The 10976-nt window shown below is 36.5% G+C and overlaps 1 protein-coding gene across 2 annotated transcripts; it reads left to right on the top strand.

Moving 5' to 3' along the window:
* The first annotated feature begins 856 nt into the window (after positions 1-856).
* Positions 857-10287, top strand: LOC138942415 (E3 ubiquitin-protein ligase TRIM71-like). Of its 2 annotated transcripts, XM_070312632.1 has the most exons (7): positions 857-1090; positions 2148-2321; positions 5344-5473; positions 5614-6759; positions 7063-7362; positions 7509-8084; positions 8209-10287. In XM_070312632.1, the coding sequence occupies exons 2-7, from the start codon at positions 2269-2271 to the stop codon at positions 8878-8880; spliced, it is 2877 nt and encodes a 958-aa protein (XP_070168733.1). In that variant the 5' UTR covers positions 857-1090; positions 2148-2268; the 3' UTR covers positions 8881-10287. The 2 variants fall into 2 exon arrangements, with proteins under 2 accessions (XP_070168733.1, XP_070168734.1); XM_070312633.1 differs by lacking the exons at positions 857-1090; positions 2148-2321 and adding an exon at positions 4193-4330.
* The last annotated feature ends 689 nt before the right edge of the window (positions 10288-10976 follow it).

Genomic DNA, 10976 nt, shown 5'->3' with positions numbered 1-10976 from the left:
TATATTATCTACATATATCACGAATTTGTCTTTTATATCTTTCTACTTCTTAATAAATAATTATTAGGATAATATAGGAGAATCTTGGAAGAAAAAAATAATAAATACTCTCTTTTTCCTTTAAAGAATTTTTTGACAATCGAGATTCTATCTATCTATTTTTGAAATTGATAATTTTAACGACTATCATTTAAGTTTATTCTATTCACGAATAGAATTTGATAAAAATCTAAAGAGGAGCGATCAAAACTTTCTAAATGTAATCTTGAATAATATTAAATTTTAATTATCAAGATGTTTCTGCTTATATTTTCTTGCGGAATAATACTAAATTATATATTTAACATTGATAAAGGACCATGTAATACCGATTTTACAATATTTGTTCTATAGCTTTGAAGCTATAATCGTAAATGCAATACAGATCGATAATGATTTATGACAAATAAAGATTCCAAGATATATTCATTGATAATGTTTAACGATCCACGGAGGATTGACCGTTCCTGCGTGACTCAATGCAACACCTGTTCCTCGGGATGAAATCTGACTTGCCGGATCGACCCTGGCTAACGGCTGAAGGTCGTCGTCGTCGTTGAAGGTAGCGAGGGGGGTGAGGGGGTGGGGGGTGGGTGGGAAAGGGAGGGTTTGGATGCCGCAGTGCTCCCGCGAGCCGAGGAAATAAAAGTCCTGCCTGGCATTGAGCGGGTGCCTCCATTCATGGTTTCCGGGCGCAGGCGCCTCGTCGTGAAACCGCATGGCGTTGCCCAGGGAAGGGGTTTGCGAGGAGTCACCTACGCTCCGCTCCCCCGGCATCGCGATACGTGGGCGACGTGGATGATTCAGAGAGAGCGAGCCGGAGTAAGGGCGGACCGCACAGTATTGTTCCTCTCGCGCGTCGGCTCGACTCGGCGGAGCCGCGACCCGGCTTCGAGGGTGACTCGCGTAAAAGAAAAAAAAAAAAAGTACGCGTCGAGATCTTCGACTGACAGGTTTCCGTCGCGAAGTGGTGTTGTTGCTTCTCGTCAAGTTTTCCCCGACGTTCTTCCCAACGAGCGATGGCTCGCTTTCGCCGACGCGTACACGTCAAGTGAGTGTCTCTCGCGATTCCTTTCTCTTCCTCTGAACACTTTTTCGGGGCGAATCTGCCTAGAATCTCTGTATCGAGAATACGCGCGTTATCATGTGCGAGAATCGTGCAATCGTCGAGAATACACGCGGAAGAAATCGCCGGATAAACGCGACAGCACATCGACAATTATACTTGTGAATTTTATAAATTACAGCCTATCTGATTAAATTACTATTTTATCGCGCGCGTTTCGTGCTGAAACAATTAATGAGAAATTCATTAAATTTCTCGATCTTCGGACGTGAGGACAGGTGTATTAATCACTTTTCTATCAGGATGATTTTTGTAAAAAAATCAAAATCATATAATCGAGTTTTATGAATGCAATGCTTCGATCCAATGATTCGATAACGTTTCATATTTGATTTATTTTGTATACCAAACTTTGTTAATCGCTTCTTAAATGCTTCGTAGTATTCTGAACTTATATTCTAGCCTCTTTTTACTCCTCGATTTGAACCCATCAAACTTTTATTTTTTTTTTATATAATTATTCTAAAATATTTTTAATTTATTACATAGTGTTATTTTTATAATTAATAATTTATGCAGAAATATAATTTATAGAAGATAAATCGTCGTAAATGTTACGTGTAAAAACCTTTGCGAGAAAGGGAGTGGAGATATACATATAAGTAGCAATGGATTCTGAAAGGATTGAATGAAAGTTGGGAGAGTATAGGACGCGCAGAGGGGGGAAGGGGGTGACAATTACTATAAAGATAAAGGAAATTAGAAGCGTAAATTATGAGAGATAGCTAAAAAATGTACCCCAGCTGTCCCCAATCCGGTAGGCCCAACGAGCCGAGCTCGACTATTCTCTCTCTCTCTCTCTCTCTCTCTCTCTCTCTCTCTCTCTCTCTCTCTCTCTCTCTCTCTCTCTCTCTCTCTCTCTCTCTCAAATAAAGTAGTCGAGCTCAAGCTTACGCGAGACAAGCCGGCTAAATCTTTTATCTATCCCGGTTAATTAAGTTACTCGTTCCTCGTAAAGGAGTTCATGACTCTCTTCTCACAGTCGGAGACACGCCGAGATTCTATTCACCTGCGTCCAACACTTGGTATAGAGATCAGCTATACCGTGTCTATCGAAGGCGTTAAATCTTGAAAAGCACGCGGATATAAATATTCCAAGAGGCATGCTCGCTGCACGTCAGTTCGACTACTTCGCGGAAGAGCATTCATACGAAAGGTAAGATTTATGCAGAGTATTTTTCGTTTATTATTTTTCTTATTATCATTTATTAGCTTTATTTTATATTTTATAGATGTTATGGAATTTATCATATATTATATCCTTATAAAGGAACATCACGTCTTTATAATTCTCCGAGTCGTGTTATCCGGTATCGTAGAGCGTTTCCTTTGTGCGACATTGAAACTCGAACGAGAGCGAAAGTAGCGGACGATGCCACTTGGCGCCCATCAGTGAAAACGAAACCGAGAAACTTTGACCTTTTTCACCAACGAAAAAACAATATAGACGTTGCTATTCAAACTTGATTTAAACGTCGAGATATCAAACGTTGAACTTTGAAAAGTATTTAAAAAATATCTGAGATATTTAACTGTACAATCTTTTCTCTCTAGATATTATCATTAAAGGCGTATGCAAAATTTTACAAAAAAGATCACAGAAAATATAAAAGAATATAAAAACATGAAAATTAGAATAAATCTTTAATGATACTCTCGCATTATTCCCTTTAATAAAATTGTATGAAAATTTCAATATACACATACATAAAATGATAGGTGAACAAAAACGAAGGATTTTGATATGGACGATGATATCTGATCAAATTATACTAGTATACATAAAGGGTAACACACCCGTCGTATATTTTAGATTTTAGATGAATATATCCAATCACGCATGCCCGCACAACCACACAATAGCGTACGCGCGGCCATTTTACTTTCTCCTCCTTCCTCCCCTTTATTCTCTAGAGGAATAGCGGATCTGACCTTGGTCGCTATGGCGATTTCAAGGATACCGTCCGCCGAATGCCATAAAGCATCCGGAAAAAGACACAAGTTTAGCGATCTGTTGTATGCCTATTGTATGAGCTCTTCCGCTTGTACAAATATTACGAAAGAACAATAATTTGAGTTTTTATTATTTCCATGTATTTTATTATTTTCGCGTCTCGATTCTTAATTATCGTGAAAAACTCATATTTAAAGTCTTACTCTACTATCAGATCGATATCGGCAATAACTTTTGCACATGTGTATATGCGTTTCAATGAACAACGTTCTTTCCGTTTAATTCCATCAAAAAAAAAAAAAAAAATTAAAAAATCATAATGCGTATGTGACAGCTTAGACTTAGACAAAGTCTAATTAACATCAGTATTTATAATCGTTCAATAAATGCTTTTGTGTTTTTGCAAGTCATATATAATTTTGACATTACAAAGTGGAATTTCAAATGTTTTTTGCAAATAGATATAATAAAGAGAAAAAGAAAAAAGATCATGAAAAAGTGATGTCGCTGATTTACTATTACTAAAATGGTCTTCAATAAGCGAGCGCTCGTTTCGCGATATTGTAAAGAGAACAGAATTTAATCTTGGTTTTAATATAGCTTCGGCGGAACGAAAGGACATGAACTTTATGATTTTGGGATTAATCCAGAGAATCATATGATAAATACGAACTTGTTGCTTGTTATGTTTATTACGTTGGAGAGTGAGTGAACTTTCTCGCGTATACACGATCTGATATGTGGAATCTAATGACAAAATATTATCTTTATATAAAACGGTTATACGAAAATATAATCTATTAAATAATTCTTCAATTTAATAAATTATTTAATAATAACTCAAAGAATTTTTTCAGTGCAAAAGAGGAAATGACAAAAGTATATTTTTTAATTAATTTAATCTAAATTTTAAGACAAGGCTTTGAAAAATATATAGTAATATTTGAAAAATATTTTCTAATAATATATGAAATATTTTTATTTAAATAATGGACGCGCTTGTTATTATTAGCTAAGGAAAAATTGATGTCAAGTTAGTCGAGAAATTTACCACTAAAAAATGATGCGTTAAAACTAAGATACACTGTATATTATTATACAAAGTGACCTCGTAGCGATCTTGAAACAGAATTTTGTCAACAAGAGACTCTCGATGATCAGTTAGTTCGATGCGAACGACAGGCCGTAGTGGTTTCAACGTCAACGATCAGGTATAAATTGCAGAATTGATTGTTTATTCTTATACGATTTGAACGAAATTTTCACGTTTATTAATTTTTATATATCGATTAAATTTATTTCGGAATTTCGGTCGAATAAGTCTCGCGATCGCGATAAGATCACTTCGTGCATAATCCGCATTATATCTATATTGTTTTTAACGCATTAGTGTTTGAGTTAGATTCCTTGGCTAATATATAAAATCGAACTTTTAGGCAAAGATATCAAAAATATCGTGAATTTTTAATATTATATCTTTTCAATATTGAAACTCTCATTCGAAATAACTCTTGATTATAACGATCGAGTGTCATCGCCTCGATAAGTGAAAATGTCACTCAGTCAGTGCGCAGATTCGCGAACAGTACAGCTTTCTATGCGTAATAAAAGAAGTCGCGAAAAACGATATTTGCGAGATAAAACGCCCTTTTTATAATATCGTATAAATTGATACGTTTGATAAACAAGCTGATTTTGCTAAAGGTTGAAATCATTATAACTTCGAATTGAATATTTCTCAGTGTTGTGAATATGTATACGGAAACATGTATCGGGAAAGAGGTCGTCGTGTTTTCTTTATCACCAATAAACATGAAGGTCATTTCGATATCTACAGTTTTACTCTGCTTTCTATTAGATGCTCTCGATAAAGCAGAGATACATTTTCAAATAATAGAATAAATTTGAATGATTATTTTTGTCAATCTGATGTCAAGTCTCTTTCAAAATCACAATTTTTGTTCGCTTGGATACAGGATTTCACACTCCTTCCGGGTTTCTCAAACTAAAAATATCAAAGCTCAATTAAATTTACAAGACGAGAGCGGAGCATAATTAATTGAATCCGATTCTCTTTTGCATAGGTAATTTGATTTCGTGATATATTTGCACAAATGGATGACAATTCAAATAGAAAATAGTAATGCTTCGATAAAATGTAAAAAGACAGCGATATATTAATCAAGAGCAATATTTCAACATCTCGTCATAACTATCGTTTCAGGAAAACAAGATTTTTCAATAGTACGACACGGGACACCTCCTTGGAGTTTTATCAGCAATTTTTGCCCGCCACCATGAATCAATTCAAATCTCCCCGTAACAGGGTAGATTATAACCGCTATTTCATGCAAGTAAGTAACTCATATTTTCTGCAATCTGTAGAGGAATATTTAAAAACTAGATACACATAGATTTGCATTTAGAAACATTTTTATAAACGTAATGTATCCGAGTACGCAAACGTGAAATAAACATAATAAATATGTTTCAGATGACAAATAAGTCTCGGAAGCAAGAAGACCAACACTTTACGCCAAAAAGACTTAATAATGCAAAAAAAGCTCGAGCATTTTCAAGTCCCAGCCCGGAGAAGTTCCTGAAGCACTTTTCCCCAAAGAAACTTTTACAACAGCATCCAAATGACAATTTATTAGGTCATTCGATTCTCGACGAAACAGATTCCCTGTTTCTATATCAATCTCCAAGGCTATGCAATCAAAACAATATGATCGTCGGTTCACTGGGCTCTACAGGTGGTGATAGTCGACCAGGTTCTTCGGATGACAGTTTAGCAAATCGTTCGCCGGTTCGCCAGTTGGATACCAGCTCACCAGACGATTTCGGATATTTTCGAATGTTTGAAGAAGCTAGTATACCAGATGTCTCCGGTCTGAATTTTTCGAGCGACAATCGAAGCGAGAAATGCCAAAGGGATTGCGAGCCGTTCGAAGATCTCAACATGAATTTTCTCAAGATCGATTTGCTGGACGTGAACGACAACTATTCCGCGCGGCAATCACTCGAGCAGCTAATCTGTAACTCGAATGCCCAGAAAAATATGCCTAACGTACCGCTGATAACGCCATTGGTAACGAAAGAATTAGAAATAATGAAGGATATGAAGGGGCGGGAGGTTTACTCCGAACAAAAATCACCTGTTTCCGAGCAACGAACCCACAGTCCGAATATGCGGACTGATGTAACGTTGATACCGAAGAAACTTGAGATTGCGAATGAGACAGAGAAGGATGACTATATCGGAACTCTACGGTCACTTGTGTGCGATGAATGTAGTCCAAGTATTCAGAAGGATGCTAGCGTACCGTTAATGACGAAGGAAGTAGAAATAACACAGGAGACAGAGATACCGGCAGAGGTAGAGAAGAATCAATCGCTTGACTGTTCATCAAAAGAGACTTCGCCGTACCATTGCAGTGAACATCCATACACTCAGCTGCTTTACTGTCAAACTTGCTGCAGGCCGATTTGCAAAAACTGCACTTCTAATTGCACCTGCAAACACATGACGATCGATCTCGTAGAGTTTATCGAGACCGCTCAGCGTCAAGCTGAAGAGGTACTGATCGAAGCCTATCTCGGGATAGACGTGCTCGCGGATGACATGGAAAATATGGGGGTAAGTCAATTTTATTTACCTGATCAAAGTTTCATCCAAGTTTCGAAAGTTTCTTCGTTAAGTTTATAATTATATGTAATATATTTTCTCTAATATAGAAGCTTTTTATTAAAATATATAATGTAAATAATTTAAAAAATTGTAATTAAATAATTTCCTCGAAATCTTGCGAAAAAGTAAAATATATAAAAAAGCTTATATACATTTATGCATATTTTCGCATAAATATAGAAAAAAATGAATATAAAAAATTAAATTCTGAAAGTACATATTCTAAAAAAATCCGTCGTACGCTTCTTGCAGTTGGACATGGCAGCGTTAGATCAGAGAACCAAGGAGGCACTCACTGATGTGAAATTCTTCTCACGTAGAATGTGGTCTGCTGTAGAAGAGAGAGAGAAGAAATTATTTAAACAAATTGTGGAAGCGCGACGATGGAAATTCGAGGTTCTTCACGAAAGATACATGCATCTGAAAGAGGAAAAGATCCGATTGTCACAGGCCGTAAGCGCCCTCAAATACGCTATCTACGATGCACGATTTCCCAATCTCGTATGTAACCCCGACGATCTCTTAAAGAAGAAAGACATGGTGTTAGCTGAGGTATCTTACAATCTTTTCATACGTCAGTTTTTTTTTTTTTTTTTTTTTTTTTTTATTCAACATTTATAAATTAATTAATAAAGATATACATTATATAACTTGCAAATTTTTTTTTTTTTTTTTTTTAATTTCGCGTGTCTGCACAGATTTGGCAGATTCGTCAGAGTCGGAAGATAAAGACCAGGTGCATCCGAGATGAGAATTGGATATCATTCAAGAGTTCCGATAGCAATGTACTGGCCGTTATCGCCAACGGCGGAAACGTCTTGGTGAATAGTCCGGGCACCATCGGGGATCGTCTAGCGCCGAATCGCGATTACAAATTATCACAGTCATATTTTCCGTACGGATTGAATGAGCAAATGATGCAGCCGATACCGCGCGGTCGTCCAATATCAAATTACGAGCGCAACATCGTTCTTCCGAATAGGAAACCCGAGTTGCAGATCAGGAGCACGGATGTCCGGATCATCGGTCACTTTGGCGAAAACAACCCCGAGAATCTCTGCCGTCCGTGGGGATTAACCTGCGACAACGAGGGTAATATTATAATTAGCGATAGATCCAATAATCGCATACAGATTTATCGCGATGACGGCACGCTCGTCAGGAAATTTGGAAGCTATGGTAATGGCCCTTGCCAATTCAATCGCCCGGCCGGAATCGCCGTTGACTCCAGACGTCGTCTCATCGTGGTCGACAAGGATAACCATCGCATTCAGGTTCGTGGTTTAACGATCGTTTCTCAACGATCTCAGTCAGTGTTACTCCTCTCGCGTTACATACGTATTGAGATTAGAACTTTTTAACAAATTTAAAGTCCAATATAAAATCATCCTGTTTCAGATCTTAACGATGGAAGGTGAGTTCTTGAGGTCCTTTGGCGAGCATGGCGAGAAACAAGGCCAGTTTTGTTATCCGTGGGATGTGGCGGTAAACACTGCTTGCGAAATCGCGGTCACAGACACCAGGAATCACCGCGTCCAATTGTTCAGCGCCGAGGGAATTCCGCTGCGTATGTTTGGTGGCCAGCCGCACCTGCTCAGGTACCTGGACTCGCCGCGCGGCATCTGCTTCAATCGGGAGGGCAAGCTCATTGTCACGGATTTCAACAATCATCATCTATTAATAATTGAGCATAATATGACGGATATGCGTATACTCAAGTGCGAGAAAGAATTAAAGGGCAAGAAGCCAGACGGCAGCGGGGAAAACGGTGACGGGCAAAATGAGGAAAACGCACCTGCGTTTCAGAGGCCACAGGGCATAATAGTGGCCGACGATGGCAGTATCCTCGTCGCGGATTCCCGCCATAATTCGATCAAGGCGTTCAACTCGGTTGGATCGTTAATCTATTCGTATAAGCCGGGTCAAGAAGAAATGGATCGTCCACTCGGTATAGCCCTCCACTGGGATGGTAGAATGGCGTTCACGGATTACGGACGTAATTACGTGCGCTTGGTAAGGCTGGAACATCATGTAGACCCGGTGTCGAGGAATGCTATTATGTTTGGTTGATATCCTAGAATACCCCGGATGCGTTATTCTGGCGGATCAATGAAGATGCAGACAGGAAGGTCGAGGTTCTCTTGCATCAAACATGCGAACGGCATCAAGTGTCGCAATTTTTATAATTACAACGCGTGGCGAGATTTTCAATTATCCATTTTCTGCCATCAGTAAATTGGGCTAGGAAATATAACGTTTTGTTAAAAACGTGAGAAATTACAAGAAAGATATTTTCAGCAGTGAAAATAACAAGTTGGTAATAATCGTGAGAGATGAAAGTTATGCGCGCATGCACAACGCCATTTTATAATTGTCGTCGACATATAAGCATATTATAATACGTTACACATATATCTCCGATCAATTTCGAAATTAAAAATGTATTATATATTTAGTTTCCTCTTTTATCTTCAGATTTTTTCTATTTATTCATCTATCATCATCTATTTATCTTCTTATATTTCTTGTTATATCCAAATTTTTTCCATCTATGCATCTATCTGTTAATTTTTTTTCTATCTCATCTATCTTCTTTCATTTTTTATTTATTGCGAAATTGCTTTATATGTATATCGGATGTTCGATTCCGCTCGCTTGCCGAGAAAAAGCAGCAATTTCCCATTTTTTTGGTGTATCTGTCAATATGGTGTTCGTCAAAAATGCAACTTTCATCTTTAAACTATTACTGATTTATTATCTTCATTGTTACTAATTTTATTTTATGTTATAAAATATCTTTGTTTTTTATAATTGTCGTATATATATTTTATAATTTTATTATATAATGCGTTATATGTATGTTATAGTCGGATAGACACATCGAAAAATGTAGTTTAGATATTTTTAGATATTTATTTTCCAATTTAAAAACAGACAAATTTTGAAACAAAGCACAATAGCGGGGAAAGAGAACCGTGTATGCGCTGCACGTTTTGCATAATTGATCGAACGATCGATCAGCAGTGCATTGTCAGAAAAATATGATGACGAAGGAAATTAACGAGGAATTGACAAATTCACATAATGCCAGCAATCTTATTTTATTTATTGCTTCTTATTTATTAGAAGATTTCGTTCTTTTTTGACTTGTTTCTTCTATTTGTACACTTTTTAATAAGAAATTATTAGCCTTATCTAAAATTTATATTATTATAAGATATGAATTCAATTCATCTGCAAATTTGGAAAAAAACCAATTTTACTATAATTATGTTATTGTTTCCTGAATGCAAATCGTGTGTACGTGTGCCGAACACAATTCTGTTTATTAATTCGATTTTGGAAAGAAGAAACAGAAATGAAAAAAGATCACAATGGCTATATTTTTAATTTTTGTTATTTTCCTAAATATATATAAATATATGATATAACATTATATGACAATTAAATTATATTTTGCATTCCTTTTCATTTGTCTCTCTGATATAAATCCAATCGCAAAGATTTTTGCTATTTTTCCAGTTTAGAGCAAAGTAAAATATTTTTAATTTAAGTTGAATTTTAAAATACACAATAATTTTCATTATTTTTTCCAACATTACTCATCGATCAAATAAACGGGAAAATATCGGATATATATACATATACACACACAAAATCACAGATGATAAAACGTCTTCAACTGCAAAATGTCGATGAGAAAGTATGAAACAAGAAAGTGACAGATGGGGGAGATGTCCAATTTTTTATTCCCCGCATTCAACGTGCGTTACGGTTCTCTTAAGCTCGAAGGGGCAACATATATTATCAATATAGATTGGTATCGTTAAGAATTAACGGGTAAGTTTATTGTTAAAGAATAATAATCTAATATAATGTTAGACATTAACGTGAATTAATCGTTATCACGGTTGAGACGATCAGTACAAAGCTGTGCATGCGTGTGTATGAGAGAAACCGCGATAGAAATTGCTCGTTAAGAAAACGGAAGTGGAATGTTGATTGTTTTTCGACGTTGTTTAACAAGATCCGATTGAAATTCTGACGTATATCCGCATAATCTTTAATGCCGTTGTATTAACAAAACGAGATATTATGGTACGTATTATGTGCGAATTATTATTGCGACATAACGTAATGCGTAATACGTCGTACGAATAGTCCAC

This window comes from Polyergus mexicanus, unplaced genomic scaffold (genome assembly GCF_030449975.1).
Source record: "Polyergus mexicanus isolate NDT 795.1 unplaced genomic scaffold, iyPolMexi1.0 SCAF_22, whole genome shotgun sequence".
Classification (NCBI taxonomy): domain Eukaryota; kingdom Metazoa; phylum Arthropoda; class Insecta; order Hymenoptera; family Formicidae; genus Polyergus; species Polyergus mexicanus.
This window is presented reverse-complemented; position numbering and strand designations above follow the sequence as displayed.

Excerpts from the sequence above, each read along its gene's own strand:
- LOC138942415 (XM_070312632.1), top strand. The coding sequence starts at position 2,269 with ATGCTCGCTGCACGTCAGTTCGACTACTTCGCGGAAGAGCATTCATAC. Across the intron at positions 6,760-7,062 it reads ATGACATGGAAAATATGGGG|TTGGACATGGCAGCGTTAGA; the intron begins GTAAGTCAATTT and ends CGCTTCTTGCAG. Across the intron at positions 7,363-7,508 it reads AAGACATGGTGTTAGCTGAG|ATTTGGCAGATTCGTCAGAG; the intron begins GTATCTTACAAT and ends GTGTCTGCACAG.